Source organism: Perna viridis, chromosome 6 (genome assembly GCF_037379345.1).
Source record: "Perna viridis isolate PV_CMFRI_1.1 ecotype Kerala chromosome 6, ASM3737934v1, whole genome shotgun sequence".
Taxonomy (NCBI): domain Eukaryota; kingdom Metazoa; phylum Mollusca; class Bivalvia; order Mytilida; family Mytilidae; genus Perna; species Perna viridis.
Window position 1 is genome coordinate 48,981,450 of NC_142450.1, and position 24,047 is coordinate 49,005,496.

The following is a 24,047-nucleotide window of genomic DNA, read 5'->3' on the forward strand; positions in this document are numbered from 1 at the left end:
CTAATTGTATTTGTACTTTATCTTTAAGTTGGTGTTATTGTCTGTAGTAACATCCTGAACAAAACATATGCATTTTGTTACCTTTTATTCTTGAGAGCTTGTAGAAGTAGCAGAGTATTTTTTATATATACCATATCATATAGCGGGTATTTTTCACAGCGTGCTAATTTTTGCGTATTTCAGCAGTCTGTGAAAAAATGCCAAGATAAGATTCCACAAAATATTTACTTTGGGCATAAGGACTTCAGTCACCACTTATCATCCACCAATATTAATCGTATACCTATTTTCTTTTTAAAAAAAATTAAATTTTACACCTGCCAAATGAACCCGCCATACCTTACCTGACACATGAACATGGAATAACTGCATTGTGACTCTCTTAGTCCACCAGTCTACAGCCTGTACAAACAATCAACATAATATAAACAAATTTTTTACAAGGGACTTTTTTTTTTACTTACTTAACTAAGAGCAAAATCCAATGAAAATAAATCCCGGCAAATTAGTTCCATTATTGTGGAGTAAATGTTAGGAGTGTAAGAGGCAAAAACCCAATGAAATGTATGAAGAAAATAACTGATGTCTCCAGGAAATATATCTGTAAAAATGGCAATTAAAAGTCATTAAAATACCATTTGTGCTGTCAACTGTGCTTGCATAAAAATAGGACAACCATGGAATAGAAACACTTTGTAGAACTATGAAATGCAGTACACACTATCTCTATTTATATGCACCTACATTCTCAATTCTCCTAACTAATACTCTCAACAGATAGACACTGCTGTACAATAATATATCAAATATGAGCCCAGTCCTACAACTTAATTCATAACAGACTGAACCATATACAAACCTCCTGTGTCCAAGTCATGTCCGTTGGGGCAACATCTATTAGTCTACACCTAATGCCCTGTAATCATAGTAAAAATACATTAAATTCACCTGATGGGAAAGAACAGTTGGGCTACAAATGAAAGATTCAATTTTAAGGAACCTAGAAATGATTCCTTTTTCCTAAAAAAAATTAGTCTAGCTTATCATGCCATACAGCATCCCCTAACATATTCCCTGCAATGGTAATTTTTGTTTCGAGGAAAAATTTAAAGGCAAAAAAAATCATACTTTTTTGTGTCCAGTCCAGAAAACAGTTTCCCTTTAAAAATTCATCAAGATCATTTGGACACTTGACGAGACAGTTAAAAAGTGGTTCAGCAGAAGCATTTATTTGACATCAATTAAAACATGGCAGTAATATCCTGCCCAACTGTTTACTTGAACAAGATTTTAAAACCATGGAGTATTACAACTTCTCGTAGACATTCACTTTTTCTGAACTGTATAAGAAATTTTGATCATTTTGAGCAACACACAAAATGATATTTTTCACCAAAAAAAACACCTTTTTGCTTCGGACAACAATAAAAACCGTCCCTCATGCATCAATATTTTTCTATACTAAGTCCATAAAGAAAAAAATTCTTGTACGATAAAAGTGATCTGCAGTAAGAAAACTTGACAGCATTTATGAAAACCATTGAGATTACTCTTCAATGATGTAATATTAACAATAAAAAAGGATTGAATCGAATCCAAAAGAAAAAATTCCATATTTCATAAAGTAGCCTCTATAAAAGTTGAAGAATTTAACTTTTGGAATATGCCATCAAACCTTTATTGTTCACCACCCCTTTGGGGTTTTAAATCCCAAACTGAATTAAAAGAGAATCATACCTTCCCTTTATTTGAAGCACCTTAAATCATTTATATTTATGTACGTATTGAGGGATATGAACAGGACTTTAACTTACCTGAACAGGTATTGTAATAAACCGATCTAGAATTTTTCTCAGACTCCAGTATGGTAGTCTCTCACTGTTACCAAAGTCAATATACAGAACATCCACCTGTTTATCACCTGGCAGTCCAATTACTGTAGCTCTGTACCACAAACCATCAGAATATTTACAGACACATGGCATACCTGAAATAATTAAACATATTCCTTCATGCACATCAAAATAAAATGCCCTATCTTTCTATAAAAATTCCAATAGTGATGATCTTCCAGTAGGGAAAATTGAATGTAGTGAGGTTCATGATATCATTACCCCCGTAAGTCATTAAAGCAAAAGAAAGCCGGAGGTTACAATATAGTTCAAAATGAACATTTAATACATGGAAGTGATTTGTTAAAAGGAATTTTGACGTCCATGTTCAATCTTATTGTAAGAAAAGGTCATGCGTCGTCCGATTAGAAATTCTGCTAATAGTACCACTGTTTAAAGGAAACAATAAATCAATCTCCGATATAGGCCTATCACACTTCTAACTGGAGGTTACAATATAGTTTAAAATGAACATTTAATATATGGAAGTGATTTGTTAAAAGGAATTTTGACGTCCATGTTCAATCTTATTGTAAGAAAAGGTCATGCGTCGTCCGATTAGAAATTCTGCTAATAGTACCACTGTTTAAAGGAAACAATAAATCAATCTCCGATATAGGCCTATCACACTTCTAACTTGTATATCGACAGTGAAGTAGACTAACTACAACTATTGGGGAAGACTCCTTTCCGAATCCTCAACATAACAGATTTCAGAAGAATCTCAGTTCCTTAACTGCTTCCTTCAACCTTTATGAAACTATTTTTCAAAATCTTGAATCTAATAGCAAAGTCTTTGTTGCTTTTTTAGATAGCCGAAAGGCATTTGACACTGTATGGAGGAAGGGTTTAATGGTGAAATTGTATGATTTAAATGTGAAGGGTAAATTATGGTCAATTGTTAATGATTTATATCTTAACACGAAGAGTTCTGTGACTGTAAACCAATGTCAATCACCCTCATTTTCTGTGTTAGAGGGTGTTATACAAGGTAGTGTGTTGTCAGGTTTTTTATATCGGTATTTATTAATGATTTAATTTGTAACATTGAGAATCATAGTAAGAAGATAGGTATTTATAATATTGTAAGTTCATCACCTTCTTTAGCTGATGATATATCATGTGTGGCGACTACCCCTATTTCGCTTCAACATATACTCGATATTTGTTTCCAATATTCGAAAACATGGAGATTTCGATTTAATGCAAGCATATGTCGAATAATTCAGTTTTCAAAGAACCAGAAAGAACGCAACGTCCAGTTTGTTTGACGTATGGGTGACGAAATAATTTCAGTGGTCAATGAGTATACCCACTTAGGTGTAAAACTTAATTCTCCTTTTAAATCAAAGTAGAGAACTGAAGATGCTTGCAGGAAAGAGAAAAATACTTTCTTTTCATTGAAAGGTGTAATGTCAAGTTTGACACATCCATATGTCATAATTAAACTTTATAAAACTGTAATCCTACCGTGTGTACTTTATGGATGTGAAATGTGGACAGACTTGCCAAGCCAAGAAACTGTTATCTTAAATAGATTTCAACATTTCATTGTTAAATATATTTTGGATTTACACACATCCACAAGATCCAATATGTGTGAAAGTATCATTTGACTGCATCCGATCATCAGTTGCATTCACATAAGAAAACTATTTCTACTACATAAATTTGTTAGTTTGAGTATTAAAACATTATCAGATTTTCCTTGTTAGACTTCTTACATATTTATCCAACTGAGGAAGACAAATGTACGGGTTTATTCCGGATATCATCAACATTCTATGTTTGTACAACCTTACTGAATACCTGGTAGGCTTGTTTAATATAGGATTATTCCCACCAAAAAAACATTGGAGATAAATTGTAAACAGTGCAATTCATAATCAGCAAAGCAAAAAATGGATAAACCGAATAGAAACCGACAATGACTTTATTCGTTTCAAACACCTTCTCAAGACAGTCTCAATAGCAACCTTTTGGAAACAGTCGAAATCGTTCAGTGAAATATGGAACTCTTACTTTATCACAAAACTGATAACTACAATTCCGAACAGTACTCAAGATACCTGCAAAGTATGTAATGCAGTTTTTGAAGATGTTTACGTACATGCATTTTGTTTTTGTCTGTGTACAAATAACCTTAGGGATATATTTTGGACATTAGTTATAAAAAATTACGATGAACTGATTTTCCAAGTCCTACTCAGTCGGTTGCCATTGTCATACGAATTTTGTGACTTTGAAGATCACGGTGAATTCATGAAGTTATGCCACACACACATTGTTAAAACTATTGTCGATTATAGACGATCAATTCAATCCAACACATGATATATATGTTGTCTAACAAATGATTACATATCTTAGCTTGATATAAAACTTCTTCCAGGTATATAACTATTTTTTTCCCTAATTATTGAATGCACACATTTATTTAAATAAGTTGTTTACATGTACTGACTTGTATATAATTCTAAGATCTCATGTAATGAGGAAATAAAGATATGAATGAATGAATGCTAATGACATTGTGCCCATAATGTGTAATGAAAAAAAATTTTATTCCCAAAATGTCTAAAAAGGAAAAATTAGTTATAAAAGAAATAAAATGTAATATTTATTGATGTTTTAATTCATATTTTGTTCATTTAAGCCCAGCACCATTACAATTTGTTTGTTTTTATAAGATTTTCAAGTTGGTCTTCCAAATTGACACCTTTTCTTTTCTTAATAAGTAAGTACGTCTGACAACATGGGCAAAGAGGATATTGGTGTGCAAACAAATAATTCAGTGTTGAATTGAGCAAAAGAATAAAACACATGGGAAAAGATAGTTGCTAAAAAAAATAGCCTTTCAAAATTTAAGTACTAAATTCTATACAGTTAGAATATTCTTTTGACATTCTGGGGAAAACAACTTTCATTTATATTAATTCTGGTTAAAGAGTAATCAAGGGAACCAAGATTTTAGCGGTAATCAAAAGAATGTAATCCACGGGCATAGACCAGACATGGAAAACAGACACACACAACAAGAAAATAAAGTAACTAAAATCATACATACAAAGTAACAAAAGTAAATGAGCAACTTGGACTCCACTAAAAACTGGGAGCATGTACCAGGTGCACCGGTAGGGTAAGCGTCCTCTGCTTTTCTAGAAACACCCGCTGAGTTGCTCATAAAAAGTCAAGTCCAGGGTAGACAAAAGAGGAAAGGAAAATTATGACCCGTTGAATAAATCAGTTTTCATTGGGCTGATGGATACATCATAACGATCCACGAGTTCACAACGACCATAAAACTTCTGTAGTGATGACTTCAATCTTGTAGCAACATAACCCTGTTCCAGAAGCCTATTTGTTAGACTTCTAGCATGATACAAAAAATCTGCGTAGTTTCGGCAAGCTCTGGCATAACGTATGATATGAACACTCCATACGCAGGAGCCGAAGGGATGTTGCCACAGATGAAAGGAAAGTTGACAATTCTGAATTAAAAGTCATCATGTTTGTAGTAAAGTTTGGTCAATAGTTTTCAAAATTTACTTTAGACATTTTGGGAATTACCCTTTTTTGTGATTAAGATGTTCTGGGAATTAAAGGTCTAATTATGTAAAATTTACCTATAGACATTTTGGGCCACAACTGTTTTAACATGAAAACTTTGCAGCGGTATAATTATCTCCCTTAGTAGTCACCTACCTATATGCACATTTCTGCTAATCCATACAGTTATAAATTACCTCATCCCTACAAAGTAGTGAAAAAAAGCAATAACTACAAGGTCATGAAATACCTTTTAAACCAATGAAAACCCAGTAGTAGGAAACCTGACAAGAACAAAACAATATCAGGAGAATGGAAATGGTGAATATGTCTAAGAAACAACAACCCCACTGGGATGAAAAATGTCAGCTCAAAGCCAATGGGTCTTCAATGATTGACGATGAAACCCTAACATCACTGGACATGGTGTGAGCTGGCCCCAAAACAACATTATACACAGATACAGCTAAATAGTTGCCTCAATATACTCCTGCAACATGAAGACTGAAAGTTTGATAGCTACTTAATTTGCTACTTAGAGCATCATTTAAATCTGTCTATTTAATTATAAAAGACACATACTAGTTTTTTTTCACATTTAAATCCATCGAGTCCATAAATTTCCCATGAGCTTTGCCATTAGACTAATTAATAATTTATCTTTGTGTTTGTCAACCTTCCTTCCTATCTGGGGACACTTTAAAGCCCTAAGATCCCCAGTTCAATAAATGTCAAACTTCCTACTTTTTGGGGGACACTGTTATTTCTGGACTTTTTCTATGTGACAAATAGAATTCTACTACCAAATTTTAGCAAGTGGCAATAATGTCTACTAGCAAAGTTCAATTTCAACTTGCATTTAGCAAGTATTTCCCCTTTAATTTAATAATTGATGGCCCTAAGGTCCCCAGTTATCTACACGTCATACCTATTTGGGGACACTCTATAGTCCTAAGGTCCCCAGTTGTATACATGACATGTCTTTGGGTTACTCTAATTCCAGTCTTGAAGACATAGAAAATGTAATTAATCACGATTTAAGAGAATTGAATAATTGGTCCTCTAAATGGCTTATTTCATTTAACCCAGATAAAACTGAGATCATGCTGTTTTCTAATAATGATTTACTGTCTCATTTAATGGGGTACAAATACAGCTAATCATAAACATCTTGGAGTAACATTCTCTGATAATGGTAAATGGAACACTCACATTGATAACCTCATTCTAAGTGTATCCAAACACTTGTGTGTACTACCAAAATTAAAATTTAGATTAAGTAGAAAAAATCTCGATAAGTTATATCTTGTCTTTATATGTCCCATCTTAGAATATGCCAGTGAGGTCTGGGATAATTGCGGTATCACCTAACAAGCTGGAAAAATTGCAATTAGAAGCCGCGAGGATAGTAAGTCTTCCAGTATTTACGAAATGTAGCTATTTATATGAAGAAACAGGTTAGGAAAAATTGTTGAAAGGCGAAAAGAGAGAAATTTTTTTTACAAGATACAAAATGGCAATGCTCCAGGCTATCTCCGCAAACTTATCCCCCTATTGTTCAGAGTATAACAGTCTATCCGCTACGAAATGGATCTGATATTATATTACCCTTCTGTAGATTATCATTAAATAGTGAATCATTCATACCATCTGCTATAAGAGAATGGAACCATCTCAGCGAAGACATGTGAAATGAGAATTCAATATCAAGATTCAAATGTGCAATCCGAACCAAAAACACCTTGCATAAACTAGACATTCCCCGATATTTTAATTATGGCCCTCGTAAATTAAATATGTCTTTGACCCAGCTACGATGTTTTGCGTCTTTCCTTATCTACTATTTACACAGTCCATATTGTAGCTGATCCTGCATGTAGTTGTGGTTCTCAATGTTCTAATTATGTATTGTATATTATTGTTTGGATAAGATTTCATAAGTTGGTAAAACTTGTGTCCTATCCCTTTTGCAGAGTTAACAAATAAAATTGTTGTAAACTAAACACTCTATAGCCCTAAGGTCCCCAGTTGTATACAAGTCATACCAATTTGAGGACCCTCTACAGCCCTAAGGTCTCCAGTTGTATACATGTCATACCTACTTGGGGACTCTATAGCCCTAAGGCCCCCAGTTCTATACATGACATACCTATTTGGGGACACTCTATAGTCCTAAGGTCCCCAGTTTAATACATGACATACCTATCTGGGGGCATTCTATAGCCCATAGGTCCTCAATTTCTGAGTTGTATCTGTTCTGCATCTCATTCATGACTTCAGCAAAGTATTTAGAGTCTTCAGACATCTAAACAAGACAAAATAAGATAACTCTTTATTACCACAAGAACTGTAAAGACAGCAGTTTTTACAAAATATAAAGAGTACAGAAATTAACCATTAGGGCTATTCCAGTAAAATTTCCCTGAAGGGAATGCCGCAATTCATAAAGGGGTACCACCAGGAGAATTAATTTCATTTTCACAATGCATTAAATTGTGTAAAATATCAGAAATACCCCCAATCAAGGTTTTAATATTTAAATGGTGTTGCAACTCCTCCAAAAAATTTACTTGAATAGCCCTAAAGCAAGAGACACCTATGCACTATATTTGACTTTTTAAATCTTGTGACTAGTGTCATCTAATAAGTTAACCATAGATATCTAACCTCCTGTACACAGAATGACAAAGGGTCTGTAGCACTTGTCACTAGACCAGTAAACGATGATCCAATGGCTCTAGGTTCTGGACTTAAGAAAGCTCTGCGTATTGTACTCTGCCCTGAAATATATTGTAGAAAGAATGCAAGCTTTCTGATAATAAAAATCGATAATTTAAAGTCAATATATATTTTTTTCTGATTAAATGAACTTTATTTAATATAACTTAACAATTATACTCATTAAAGCTACATATTACTAAACATTTAAACAGTAAAAAAAACGTAGTGTTAGCAAAGCCATGTGCAAATTTTTATTGCTATTCTATAGGTTGATTTTGAGAGAAACAAAAAGAGATTAAGTTCAGCACATTAATCTGCCTTGAGTATTATAATACACAATATTCTACATAATGTCAATGGAAAGTATTTCTTTTGAAGCCTTCACCAATCTCTAGTAAGGATGTTTTACTACTCATATCAACATTTACTTTATTTACAGCCAGACATACCAAGGACAGTTCCAGCATCAGGGAAAAAAACATAATTGTCACACATACCTACAACATTTCCAGCATCAGGGAATAAAAACTTTATGGCCACACATACCCACAACATTTCCAACACCAGGGAACATAAACATTATGGCCACATATACCCACAACATTTCCAGCATCAGGAAATATAAACATTATGGCCACACATACCCACAACATTTCCAGCATCTGGTGATATAAACATTATGGCCACATATACCCACAACATTTCCAGCATCTGGTGATATAAACATTATGGCCACACATACCCACAACATTTCCAGCATCAGGGAATATAAACATTATGGCCACACATACCCACAACATTTCCAGCATCAGGGAACATAAACATTATGGCCACATATACCCACAACATTTCCAGCATCAGGAAATATAAACATTATGGCCACACATACCCACAACATTTCCAGCATCAGGGAACATAAACATTATGGCCACATATACCCACAACATTTCCAGCATCAGGGAATATAAGCATTACTTCTACACATACCCACAACATTTCCAACATCAGGAAATATAAACTTTATGGCCACTAGAGATTGGGTAATTGTAATTGTAATCATTAATCAGCTGTAATTGATTACATTTCTTCAAGTAATCATTGTAATCATTAATCAGCCAAAAGTCTGGCTACATGTAATTTAATTTAATCAATTACTTTTTAAAGTACCCTGTAATTCTGATAACTTTATGATTACATTATGAATACAATGGAAATATCAAATTTTCAAATGATATCTATGGATAATGCATTAAATGTCAACATAAAAAAAAGAGTAAAATGATTGTTAATCATTCAATGCTTCTTTGTGTAAATTTTTCATTTGTTTTTTTTTCCCTCTTCTGTGAAGATATTACAAAATGTTAATTCAATACCAACCAGTAAAAAAAATCTAATTATTCTAATGAAAAAAAAGTTCGTAATAGCTGTCAAAAGAACATATACAAATGTTTTAATGAATTTGATAAGAAGTACAAAAGTCAATCCAAGGGTATATTAAACTGTATCCACTCATTGCAAATGCCCTTGGCTCGACCAGACTGATGCAGATTAAATTTTAAACATTTCAAAGATTGATGATGATCAAGTACAATGGTTCTTAAAAATTCAAGTGAAAGTCACAAATTGCATATATTTATTAGAATAATGTGGTTTAATAAATTGGTGAAAGTTGATGTTGTACTATACTTTAAAAAATAATATTAACTATTAAATAAAAGAGTTCAAGGCCTTATGAAAAATACAACTACCATAAACAAAATGATCCAAACCTTTCAATTAACTCATAGTTATTTGCAAATTCATTCCAATTAGATGTAATTACAATTACTTGCCAATGTAATCATTAATTTAATCAATTACTTTCAGAAATGCTGTCATCATTAATTTAATTTAATCATACATTTGACAAAGTAATTGTAATTATGGCTAGACATACCAATATTATTTCCAGCATCTAGTGATATAAACTTTATAGCCACATATACCCACAACATTTCTAGCATCAGGGGATATAATTTTATAGCCACATACCCACAACATTTCCAGCATCTGGTGATATAAACTGTGCCAGTTCTAGGAAGACCAGAGTATCCCTCACAGACATGGGCCTGTCATCTTTAATGTCTTCATTTGGTGGTTTACAGAGGTCAACATGTAGGATATTGTTAACTTCCCTCACAACAATTAAGTTCATCTTCTTGGCATCAGTCATTTTAACAAATGCATCAACTGCTTCCTGTGGCCAGGTCCCTGTCTATAAAGATACAGTCATTTTAACAAATGCATCAACGGCTTCCAGTGGCCCGGTCCCTGTCTATAAATATACAGTTCCATCATTAGTTTATTTTCACATATTAGGCATCATTAATTTTAATTAAATTAATCAACAATGAAAGAAAATAGGTATGGCAGAGTAGTTTTGATTTGAACAATAATTTTGAAATTGTACGGAGGGCCATTTTTAAATACTTCCCTGTAAATAAAGAAGAACTTTACAGATCTGAGAGAAAGAAATAAATCTTAGTCAAGGAATTTTACAGATCTGACAGAAGAGTAAATGAAATAAATCTTAGTTGTCAAGGAAAATAAAACATCAATGGATTAATTATATGACAAAACTTAAGGTTTTCTATTCTTGAATAGATTACCTCATTTGGAGGTCTAATATCATGGAGACAACATTCTATCAAAAACTCAGGCTGCCTGGAGTGCTTTGGCTGAATAACCCTGGTCCTGAAAATAACATTCAACATATCTACAGCCTGTTGAAACAATACATAAGTCAGTATACATGTTACTTTTATTAGTAACACAATATAACCTGTTGAAATGGGGAAGTTGAATTATGGTTTAATACCATGATCAGTAGAAAATATTTACAAAGCTACACTGATTAAACAACTTAACCCACACAGCAGTAAAACAATCTTATCCTCTACCAATCATTAACTTAAGTGGTGGAAACAAACATCAATCCAACAAAGTTGCTAATTTTCATGTATTCTGTCAAACTAACATATTCAGTTTCAAAGAATGATAAGGGTTATATATAGAGTTCAAGGTCAATTTTGCAGGTACTTTTTTTTTCATGTTTTTTAGATATTTACTGCGAAAATAGTGAAAATAAATCATTTTATAGTATCATAAAAAATAAGTTTTACAACAAGCCTAATTCTGAAGATGATAATGCCTATTTAAATGTAGTCAGACAGAGTGACTAAACATTTTTTCTAAGTGGAGGATAGAAATGTAATCTTTAAGTTTGTGTAATGTTCAGTATTACAACTACATGTACATGTATTACTGTGTAAACTCAACACTGAAGCCACAGCTTCAAGCTTACAATTTTGACATACCTGTCCTGAGTTATTTTTTCTGAGTTACCATAGTCAATATAAATGACTTCTATGATTGTAGATTCTTCAGTCTCACCAGGAGTTACATCCCTTACCCTAGCTCTGTACCAACGATGATCTTTAAATTTGGCTAAAATCAGATCACCTAAAAATGACATTTACCATTTATATTACTTACTTTACAATCTGTATTTGTAACTGAAGATATTAAAATCATAAATGCCTTTTCAAATATGTTTACAATACATGTATGATGACAATAGCTTAGGGCTATTCCAGGAAAAAGTGAATTGGACAGCATATTTTTGTATACCTACAACCCATAGAATTAAAATTATATGTTCACTACAAAGTATTACTCTGTATGCCTAGAAATATCCACATCCGTAGAAATGCTGTCCAACATTCTTCTAAATTCCTGGAATGGCCCTTATCATTATCACTATATACCTCCTGCTTTCAGAGCTTTCCTCGATGAAACCAAACATGTTTAAGATAACAAAAGAGAAGCAAAAGACAGTCTGAACTAAGACAGGGTTGTTTATCAAAGAATGAAGAACATGTACCAAATATTGATGAAAAGAAATCATAAACTGCTATCAGTTTTAGGAAAAGCCCTCAGTTACAATACTATTCAACTATACCTCTTTCTAGCTTTCTAGGCTTCATAGAAGAACGACTATTAGCATACGAGTTAATGGCCTTAGACAACTGGTCTAACTTGTAGGTGTCTGATAATTTCTGTACTGCAAACCTACATGGATGACGGATATGTGTTACATATACTTGAGTAGCTGAACCTGAAAATTGGTATGCAAGGTTCTGAAATCAGCATTTACTTTTGTGCTATTATGTACATGTACTTGAACAGTAATTTTATTACATTTTAAATTGACTTATTCCCCACCAACATGGCACTAATGAACTTTCAAATGTAGCTCTTACCACCTTTGAAATGTAAATTTTATTACCTTTCATTTGTAGCTATTCTACACTAAGATTGCCCAATTTACCTTTTAAACATTACCCCCTAAGTTCCTCACCTTTGATTCTTTCCCTTGTAGGTACAGTGTCTAAGTCAGGTGTAGCTGATCTATTACTACCTCGGGATGACATATTATCTACTATAGATTCACCTGTAACAAACAATCTGTTACTGACTCAACTACTAGGCATAGTTTTTAAGAATTTGCACTCACTAATTAAGATTCTGGATATCAGGAATGCATGTTTTTGTCATCCATAAAAATGAAGTTTTGGAAGCATTCATCCAATTTTTACCAAAATTAGAATTATGCACGTCTTTATATGGAAATGAATAAGTGTACAGAAGATCAATAGGAACACTGACAGGCAATAAAATAAGGATGTCTCAAACTTTCAGGCAATAAAATTATGAGGTCTTAAACTATCATGCAATAAAATTAGGAGGTCTTAAACTATCAGGCAATAAAAATAAGAATTCTCAAATTTTCAGGCAATAAAATAAAAATGTCTCAAATTTTCAGCCAATAAAATTAGGATGTCTCAAACTTTCAGGCAATAAAATTAGGATGTCTCTAACTTTCAGGCAGTAAAATTAAGGTGTCCCAAACTATCAGGCAGTAAAGAGTAATCAAGGGAACCAAGGTTATAGCGGTAATCAAAAGAATGTAATCCAGGGACAAAGACCAGACATGGAAAACAGACATTCACAACAAAGAACATAAAGTAACTAAAATCATACATACAAAGTAACAAAAGTAAATGAGCAACTTGGACTCCACTAAAAACTGGGAGCATGGACCAGGTGCACCGGTAGGGTAAGCGTCCTCTGCTTTTCTAGAAACACCCACCGAGTTGCTAATAAAAAGTCAAGTCCGGGGTAGACAAACGAGGAAAGGAAAACCATGACCCGTTGAATAAATCAGTTTTCATGGGGCTGATGGATACATCATAACGATCCACGAGTTCATGATGACGACCATAAAACTTCTGTAGTGATGACTTCAATCTTGTAGCAACATAACCCTGTTCCAGAAGCCTATTTGTTAGAGTTCTAGCGTGATACAAAAAGTCTCCGTAGTTTCGGCAAGCTCTGGCATAACGTACGAGTTGTGATATGAACAATCTATCCGCAGGAGCCGAAGGGATGTTGTCGTAAAGTTTGGTCAATAGTTTTCCAATACCATCGATTTCTAAGTGTAGGTCAAGATATGAGGCTGACTTCACAGTGTCTGTAGTATCCTTTATCTCAAGTTCTCTTGGGTAGATACCATGTATCAAATCCCCGAAATTAGGATTGTTTAAAGATAATACGTCATCTATATAGCGGAAACTGAGATTGAAGGATCTAGCCAAACGATATTCTTTCTTTCTGATCAGATCAGCTATAAAGTCAGCCTCATAAGAGTGAAGGAATAGGTCAGCAAGTAAAGGAGCACAATTTGTTCCCATTGGAATGCTGACCGTTTGTAGAAACATACGTCCACCACACTGGACAAATATGATGTCGATTAAAAATTCCAGCATTTTGTAAACATCTTCCTCTGTATATTTGGAAGATGATTTGGAATTATTTCTTACAAAGTATGTGGAATCTCTACCAAGAACTATATATTTGTATCTAGGTGTATCATCTTCTTTGGAAAAACAACGGTGTATAATGTTTTTAAGTCCGGATTATAATTGAGTATGGGGAATAGAAGTATACAGTGTTGAAAAATCATAGGTTTTAATGCTATTATATTCAGATAATAGTCTTGAACTGATTGTCTCCAAAAGATCTTTCGAATTTTTCAGGATCCACATTGAATTATACCACTACGGGAGTAACAAGTGTTGTGGTAGGACTGTAGATCCTCTTTGACAGTTGTGAGTATAGAAGTTAAAAGTTTTGAAAGAGGTTTGGTGGTACATTTTGCAGATCCAGCTATGAAACGTTGTTTGTATGGATTCTTGTGAAGTTTAGGAATCCAGTACATAGATGGTAAATCACAATCATCGTCCTTGGTAGAGAGACCAAAAGACGATAGCACAGATTTATGGTTTTCCACAATCTCTTCTTTGGAGAGTGGTTGCAGTGTAGGTCCTATCACTGCTATTATTTTCTACGTCTACCTCTGATAATAAACATTGGATATAAAACGTTTTGCAGACAAAAACAATGTTGTTTTGGGCTTTGTCTGCTGGTACGACAACATACTTTTCATGTATAGTAGACAATGTTTTTGCTACATCAGGATCTTTGAAAACTGATGTAGCCTTGGCACTCATTGACCTATTTAAAACCATTCGTTTCAAAATTAAAGACCTCACGGCCTTTAACCACTCTGACAGAGAATCAATGTCTTCTTGTCAGCGTTCTAGGATTTTTCTGAAATTGAGGTTTCCTCGGGAAAACTCCGTATAAAATCAACTTTCCCACAGTCAATGACTGCTTTCCTTACAAAACAAATCCTTACAGCATATGAAGTTTTAAACTTGCCACGGGAAAGTGTAACTAATTACCTAACTTTCCCTGACCCAAATTTCACTTGTCCCGGGTAACGGGAAACGGGAATCCTAGAACACTGCTTGTTCTCGTTTTATCCATTTTCTTGCATAGTCCTCGACGGCATCCATAAGAACTTAAAAGATATAATTCCAATTTATGGAACATGGTTCACGGTACTTGGGACCTTTAGAAAAGATATTACGCAGAGATTCGTTTTCGATAATGGTTAAATCACCTGTAACGACATGACCAGAAGGACCATATTTGAATGGAGAGGTTTTGCAAGAACAGTCAGGTGGTTTAGCCTTGAAGTCCTCAATCTCGAGGTTCTGCAATAGCCTTTTATAATTGAAAATTTTGGATGCGATGGGTGAAGTATAGGAATATGAAATAATTAGTATGGATTTGTCTTTGAAATATGGGGGAATTTTGTTGGTAACGTTTTTGTGATGGAGGATGTAAGCCAAATTAATTGCTTCTAAAATTAGGATGTCTCAAAATATCAGGCAATAAAATTAGGATGTCTCAAACTATCAGGCAATAATTTCTGTCTAATCCAGACAAGAAAAATTGGATAAACAGATGTAAACTAATGTAAATTGAACAGTAAAATCTGGATATGAAAGAGAATCGTGTCTGATTACCACTCAGCAAGGTCTGGAGATGTACATGATAAAAATGAAAGAGAATTACGTCTGATTACCACTCAGCAATGTCTTGAGATGTACATGAAAAAAGTGAAAGAGAATCATGTCTGATTACCACTCAGCAATGTCCTGAGATGTACATACAAGACTAAGCTTGGCCTTGAAATACAATATCTTTGCAAAAGTATGGACACTTTTAACCATGTTTTAAAATTCACATGATATATTTGCCGAAGTATGAGTTCAGCCGTGTCTCAAGAGAAATATATATTATTTTTGAAAAATAACTTATATATCACTACTCCAAGGTCACGAGTGTATACTACTAACTTTCAACAATAACATCAGACAATCTGCTGGAGGATACAGCACTGAGAGAGTCTATGGATGTCCTACTTTCTAAACTCTCTCCATTATCTGTAATAAGATATTCTGGTTTCTGTGACAGGGTAAACCAATCAGCTCTGTAATACATGTATACTTCTAATATATTTCATTATCTATCTAAATGATACGATTTCTATCAGCAAAAACAGAAAATTTACTGTTAGATATAAAATATGTTTATTTTCATGGTAAGATCATACTGGAACATATATATAAACTTTCCTAACATTAGAGATGATTTAAGGAAGGCACTCAAAAAAACATAATTTTTCTGTAGTTAACGGTTATTTTTCATTGATTTTTTACTATGTTCCTAATATCTCTGTAATCTTGATAAAGAATGTAATTCAATACTAATGACATCATATCATAGGCAAAATAAAATGTCAAAAGACATCATAGGCAATATAAAATGCAATGACTTCATAGGCAAAATAAAATGCAATGACACTCAACAGAATACCACCTGATAATTTTACCTGAAATGTTTTACCTACTGCTTGTGACATATTTAATGACAAGGAGGATCATTTCCGTATTATAATTGTTTAGTAAATAATGGACTATACTATAGAGTTATCTGCTAATTTCCCTGTAGAGACATATATTGTATACTAATCCCTACTTGGCAGGAACTGTGCCTGAAACTGTTCCATGTCTCCATATCATGTTAAGTAACTCATCATCTCTGTGAAATCTGAAAAAAAGTAAAAATATGCTAACCTAAGTTTTATACCTAAATATCTATAATAAAAGTACTTCAAAAACTATCAAAAATGATCTGGTGATGACAGATACTTAAAGTGAAAAAGAACCATAAGTAAATATAATACATGCAATAAATTAACTTTAATTGTATTTTACGGGTCATTGAGAGTCAGACGCAGTTCTACCAGTACAATTCAAAAAGTTGTAATAGAAAGACGGGATCGCTACAATATACTTCTTACTAGTCAAACTTGACCAGGGTAAACAAAAAAAATACCAAAATTGCAACTCGTTTACTAATGCCTATTATCACTAGATTTAATACATAACAATAAATCACAAACTTAACTATAGAAAGAATATGATATCTAATTCATAGAATAACCCAAAAGAAGTTTCCCTATGTTAGCTCAGGTATTAATCAAGTATGTGGAAATGATTGACTGATTGATTGTTGGGGTTTAATGCCCGTGCAGCAATATTTCAGCTATATCCTACATTCATACAAGTTAATTAGAGTAATCATATTCCTTCATACACAACTACATATGATGCCCAAGCTTCCTATAAAATTGCATCACAATCCCTCAAGTGGTTAAGGAGGAGTTGCACTTACAACAGACTGACAGGGTGATTCCTATATACCCCCTTCCAAACTTAGTTTGCATAGATGTAATTATTGGATAGATGATGTTGATATCCATTCTGACAGAAAGGCATAAACACAATATGATACTACAGGTTAAAGGTAAGATCCCAAAACTGCAAAGAAATCCTATACCCCAAGCATAATTGAGAAAAAATAGACATTTAACAAGAAAATTCAAAACTAAACCTGATTTTATCAGTTGCATCTTTTTGTTTAGGTTCAATAATACATGGCACTTCTTTGGCTTGTTGCAAATTTTCCAGGATTTCCTTGGCATTCAGTACAACTTCATCAGTACTTCCTAGGAACCTGTGGCCAGCTGAAAAGATAAAAATTACAGCAGATGATGGGAAATAATGGCTTTTACAAATTTAACATAAACATGTACTATACCTTTACTAGAACTGATAGTGAGCTCACCCATACATTTACCAAACAATTTCAATGCTGTTTTATACAAAACCTTAAGAATAATTATCTCCCATTGACAGTTCCTTCACCATTTACATACAATGCCTTCATTCATTGAAATCTAAAGAACAGTTTAGGGAGAGCTGGGTTTACCAGCTTTAGAGCATGTAAACTTTTACTATTTTCAATGTGTCTACTGGGAAATGAGAGGTACAATATTGGTAATGTTTATATCCTCCAATATTTTCAAACAAGAGCACACGTGAAGAGATGACAATCAAAAAGCACACAAATTATCAAAACAGAAGATGGAAAATGTCATTTCCTGAAAGATATAAATCAAAAGACATAAAAAATCAACTCAGATACACAATAAAAACCAATGAAAAACACCGCAAGTTGAAAATCTCCCTCTGCAAGTCTTTAATAATAATTGCCTGTAGAGTGTCAGTTCTATTTACCACTTATACTATTAACTATTGATACCTTTAACAGCTATCTCTAACTGTCTTATATCATCCTGCATTTGTTGTTTCTGTTGAAGATAGAGCATATATATTAGATACCCAGACACAAAGACTCCACAGAGAATAATTACATTGTGTAATGAAAAAAAATTAATATCATAAGATAAAATTCTCATTACAACCTCCAACCTTTGTATCTGACAATCTGATTTCAGGTCAGACAGAAAATGAATAAAAATCTTCAGGGTGTTGTAAATCATGTGAATTGACCAGTGCTAGAGTCAGAAATTGAGCAGTGTAGACAGGCAAATATTATTCATGTGAAATATGTGAATTGAGCTTCACATAAAATTTACTTTACATGAACTTGATGTAAATAGTTCACATGAAATTCACATTAAGACTCAATTCATATGAATTTCACATTATTAAGTCTGTCACATATTTTGCTTCCACAATTCCAGAAATGTCATGTGAAATAATTTTGCCTGTGTATGTAGTCTGGTAAAGTTACTTACCAAACCCTGTAAAGGTTCTAAACCAGACTTGAAGGCTTGGTATACTTCCATTGTCAGTTGTTTCTCTCTAGCTTGTAGTACACTGTGTAACTGGGTGAAGTAGATGTTGATTTCATTCAGTACATCAGCTGTTTCAGTCCTCATATCAGGAAGTAGACTGACTAGTGACTGAAACATAAATATACTGTAGGTCCTATTTATATCAAGATTCTAAACTTAAATATTGATAAGATATAGACATCTTTCAAACTCTACAATTCAACTGTCCACCTTAAGATTGATTTGCACACTCTTCCAAATTCTAAAATACCAACTTCATGTACACTTTTATCAGCAAGAATTTAAATTTTTCCACTCTACACCAGAAAGGAAAATGGTGGCTCCGTTGAGACTCCATGTTGTATCAACCAGAATTAAAACTTGATCAAATTATGTCATTTATATTTTTTTCCAATTCTATTCTCTGTATATAATTGATATCATGTTTAATGTGTTTGCTGAACATATATTTTATATGGTAACTCCACTGTGTATCAACTCTATCTTCATCATGTAGAGTGGAGAAACTGAAATTCATGCTGACTGAAGTGTATCTTTACTACACTGAAGTATGCATCAATGAATTTCCAGAACAGATGTATGCATTAAGATAATCTCTAGATAAGGGTGTAATGATCGGATACATCACGTTTCTTAGCTATCAGATTTATATCACAATTTTTACAAACATGTCATATTTGTGTTATTTCACATACAGTTCAACTAATTACAAAAAAATGACAATTATCATATTTGTAAGTTTTGATTAGCCTTTATCCATTTACACTTTCAGCAAATCTAAAATGTTTAAAACAGCAGATAAATCGATTTGTGACTGAGAAACAAAATTTTTAGCAATCATTACACTGGAGGATCATTACCCACTATTTCCAGAAGACATTCACATAAGTTGGTCTAATCCAACAGATATTTCATTTCCTAGGATCATTTACTGAAGTGAGAGAGTAAGTATTAAGTTTCTCACCTTTTCAGCTTGCTTCATTTTTTTTATAACACTGTTAGCAGTCTGTAAGGCTGGTTCCATGTCAGCTATCACAGTTTTATTCTATTAACAAAAAATAAAACTGACAGTTTGAAAATTAGTGATTCAGCTTGGGACCAATCAAAGAAGAGAAAACTTCTTGAAATATCCACAAGAATTATTGTTCAAAAATGAGTTAAATTTCTTCAAAATAATGTAACCCACATGAATCTTTCATGAAACTTATTTTTGCTGAAATTTTGCTCAAGATTTTGAACAAAAATTATGACACCATTTAGTTTTTTATGTGGACAAGTGATATTCAAAAGGTATTATTTGATACAGATAAATAAGTTATTTCAATTACAAATGCAACATTTATGATTCATCCATCAGGGAATAATGACTCCTGTTTACATTTCCCAGATGAAAATAATGGTCATTAGTAATAATTCTTGGGAACAAAAACTTGAAGTGCCATTCCCAGTTGTATGGTACATTGTCAATGGGAAGTTACAGATGGAAAGACAACACCCAATAGAATGAAAAAACAAACAGTAGGACTGGTTAACAAACTGATCACTATAGGATTTCTGCTATTTTTAGTGACAGGCCTTATAGCCTTTCCACAGGGAAGGAAACTCACTCAAATTCTCAAATACAAGATTTCAATATCTTTACTATATGGCTATATAGATTTTTGCTAAAATTAGCCAGTCCTGCCAAAAAAATAGCCAGTCTCGGGCTGACGGGCAGGCTCTTATTTCTAACTCTGCTTTCCGTCCTTCAAAATTAGGAATGATAGATTTATGATATATTACACAACATGTAAGAAAAGATATCTTTTGGAATACCTTTTCTTCCATGGAGACTATTGAGTGATTCCGATGTTCCCCAGTGATTACACATCTTGAACAGACTGGAGTATTATCATCTTCACAGAAGTATTCAATCAGCTTTCCTTCATGTGTCAAACATTTTGATGCTGTCTCTAGATGGATAAAACTACTGCAAAATAAGAACGAAAGAAAGTTTTATTTTCAGGTTCTTAAATTATATCATACATGCTCCATGATCTAATGTATGAAGAAAAAGTTTAATTATTTGCTTAACCCATGAAACATTTTTTACAGAAAAAATATGTACATGTATAAACAGGACAAAATATATAAAAGTTAATATATATATCATATAAACTTCAGAGAACTGTTTGACCAACTCAGATTTATTCTATGAATTGTTCAGGTATCTACAGTCAAACTTGTCTTAGTTACCACCTGTATTCAACAATAACCTATCTTATAAGACTAAGATTAAAAGTGTTTTCTATACAAAGTTTATCTGTATATAAAGACCACCTGTCTTATTTGACAATGAGTTTGCTCTCCATTAAAAAGTCACTCAGATAAGTTGATTGAAGTTTATAAAATGCTACAATGTAACAATGCAAATGTAAATACAAAGCTAAGTAAGAACAGTATTAAAAGCAATTATCAACAAATAACATATGAATTAAAGCAAAAATCAATATCAATGTGTTTCCCTGTAAATTGTGCAAAAAATGTAAGTAAAAGAGAAGTTAAGAGCCAGTCATAAGTTATTGAACTTTCTGACTAACATCAATATCCATCAAAGAAAATCAAAAATGTGAGGCAGATTAACTTAACCACTACTGATTCTTTTCATCAGATATATATTTATAAGATAAAACTGATACAATATTTTATGTCTGACTCCAAACATGAACAACAGTGCAACATACCCAGATTTCAGCCTACATATTATATAAAGTCAATAAATATAAATTGACAAAAGAAAACTTTAAGCCATTTTACTATTACACGAGCTTCATTTCAAAGTGTCCTTTGGGTAGTGATATTGTAGGCCTTTTTCAAAACCACCTCATCTTTTTTCATTGGTAAAATTTGCATCAATTTTGTAAATTGGGAAATTTTCAATAACCGTACAAAATCTATCACTTGTACTTAAATGATTTATTTTAAGGAGTATGTCAAGAAAAAGACAAGTCATGAACTTTTTACAGTGTAATTTTGAACAGAAACATAATATCCTACCCTTTGGCAAACAATTGAGAAATTGTTTATCTTATTTGGGATTATTTTTCAGCCATTTTCGGGGCAAATCAGGAAACTGCCTTATTTTGAAGGTTATTTAAGACAAACAATATCACTGACATGTTTCTCATTCCTTGATCTTAGGATCCACTAAGATATTATGTATTTTGATTCCCTTTTTTTTTTTTTTTACAAAAGATGAAAATTGGTTGGTAACTGTAAATTACTTTCTTCAACTTCTGTGTGTTAACATCAAGATTTACATCAAGTGACCTTAAGAAGCAGGCAAACTATTGTAACTTAAATAGTGAAAAATCATTCAAACTGCTTCCAAATATTTTTACTTTAAGTTTGTTATCTAAAAAACAACAAGAAAAAACTATATTTTCCAATGACCTGAACAATTTCTAAATATGCTATATAAAGATTGTTTGCAACATGTATAAAATTTAAGCTTGTTTTGCTTAAAAACTGAAAGATAAACTGGGCAAAACAATAAAAGTCTCTACTAAAGTTGAGGGAGACATAAAATTCAACTAAAAGTAAAACATGTTCAGGTATTTAAAATTAGCCATAGACATACAAATGTAGTCATAATACCAACAGATCATAACAGAAATACAACCATAGATTTCCTTGACAAAATGTAAAAGCTATACATTGTAGTTGGTTAATAAGAGGAAGTTTACAATAATACCTTTCCTCTTCTGTCAGTTGTATGGCTTGATGTTGCTTCAGTGTATTGGATATAGAGTGAACCTACAATTGTAGTAACATGATCAGTTGTCTGTATATAAATATCGTAACTATACTAGATTTCAGAAGGACTAGACTGTACTGCATACAAGTTAACTTGTACTGAATGTGTGTATCAAAGTGTCATAATTTCATAAAATAACTTGAATTAAATTATGTTATAATTATGAAACAGCAATTTTAACAGTCTTAATTTACTTTTTAGATCTTTCATAAGATAGAGCAATTGATGCAACAAAAACATGTACCTGTTAGGAACAGATTTCACAGCCACAATGGTCACAATAATCTGACTGAAACAGTTTGAAAATGATAAAGTCACAATGGTCACAAATGTGACACTTACCTGATTGAAACATAGTTTACACATTATGAAGTCACAACGGTCACATTTACATACAGCTTGTCTCTTGCAGCACTCTCTACATAATTTTTCTACAAAATAACAGAAATATAACTGAAGTTGGTAATGAGAAAACTTCCGATCAAATACGAAGCAAATACATAGCTACATGTACAGTCAAAAATTTATGGAAACCTATCTAATTTAAAGCTATTGGAAGGATTTATAGTAATATGCATCCTGACATGTACAGTATTGTTTACATTTTCAAGTTGCAAAACTTCATGTCAAGAGTTATTAACCAGGAAAATAATGAATTTTGACAGAGCAGCAATTTTCTCCCATTCACAGATGGTGACTTTATCAACCAGGCAGTGACTCAATTTCAGCGAAATTTTAACTGCATTGTACATTTTCCAAGTTTCAACAGATTTTATTCGCATTCAGCCTATTCTTGATTATTATTATCATTATTATTATTATTATTTATAAGGTCGAATTCAGATTTTTACATGCTCACTATAGCTTGCATGCTAATTGTCTTAATTTTACAATCTCATGTGGAGAAATAATTTAAACCACTGAAGGAGAATCTACAATGTATAAAAACTCTCTAATTCAGTTTAATTGATTGATTGATTGATTGTTGGGGTTTAACAACCGAGGAGCAATATTTCAGCTATATTCAGCGGATGAACATGAAATGGATGATAAAATGAAAAATGGGATGGGACAGGAGGATAATGGGATCGACAAATTTTGATTGCCACTAAAGTAGGGAGAGGTGGGTAAGGTCGGGCAATATAGCCTCCTGTGCCAGGGCCCAATAGTTCCTACTCTGATAAAATACCACAGAAGGGTTCTTTAACGTGTGAGGAACATGGCATTTTTCCTAACAATGAACGTGATGCACCCCTATGGTTTGCAGTCAGGTTTTCCATACTATGGCCTGACGACCCCGGCATGTAACATGCCAGGGGTACCCCCACCTGGGGCACACAACTCAGTTGCTCTGTGGACAGACCGCCCTAGTCCACAGCCAGGGTTCTGAGCACTATTTAGCCACCTTCTA

At 33.0% G+C, this 24,047-nt stretch overlaps 1 protein-coding gene across 3 annotated transcripts in view; it reads right to left on the reverse strand.

The window, feature by feature from the left end:
- Positions 1-24,047, reverse strand: part of LOC148615393 (RING finger protein 17-like) — a 52,206-nt gene that overhangs the window by 23,012 nt on the left and 5,147 nt on the right. For all 3 annotated transcript variants that reach the window (XM_088590304.1, XM_088590305.1, XM_088590306.1), the window contains 19 exons: positions 22,979-23,067; positions 22,574-22,635; positions 20,656-20,809; positions 19,805-19,885; positions 18,781-18,948; positions 18,282-18,330; positions 17,571-17,703; positions 16,653-16,724; positions 15,971-16,104; positions 12,562-12,654; positions 12,163-12,318; positions 11,519-11,663; positions 10,811-10,895; positions 10,194-10,416; positions 8,109-8,221; positions 7,644-7,746; positions 1,815-1,987; positions 860-916; positions 345-402 (listed from right to left, as the gene is read on the reverse strand). In XM_088590304.1, coding sequence (XP_088446430.1) covers positions 345-402; positions 860-916; positions 1,815-1,987; positions 7,644-7,746; positions 8,109-8,221; positions 10,194-10,416; positions 10,811-10,895; positions 11,519-11,663; positions 12,163-12,318; positions 12,562-12,654; positions 15,971-16,104; positions 16,653-16,724; positions 17,571-17,703; positions 18,282-18,330; positions 18,781-18,948; positions 19,805-19,885; positions 20,656-20,809; positions 22,574-22,635; positions 22,979-23,067 — 2,148 coding nt within the window. The remainder of the gene's footprint in view (positions 1-344; positions 403-859; positions 917-1,814; positions 1,988-7,643; positions 7,747-8,108; positions 8,222-10,193; positions 10,417-10,810; positions 10,896-11,518; positions 11,664-12,162; positions 12,319-12,561; positions 12,655-15,970; positions 16,105-16,652; positions 16,725-17,570; positions 17,704-18,281; positions 18,331-18,780; positions 18,949-19,804; positions 19,886-20,655; positions 20,810-22,573; positions 22,636-22,978; positions 23,068-24,047) is intronic.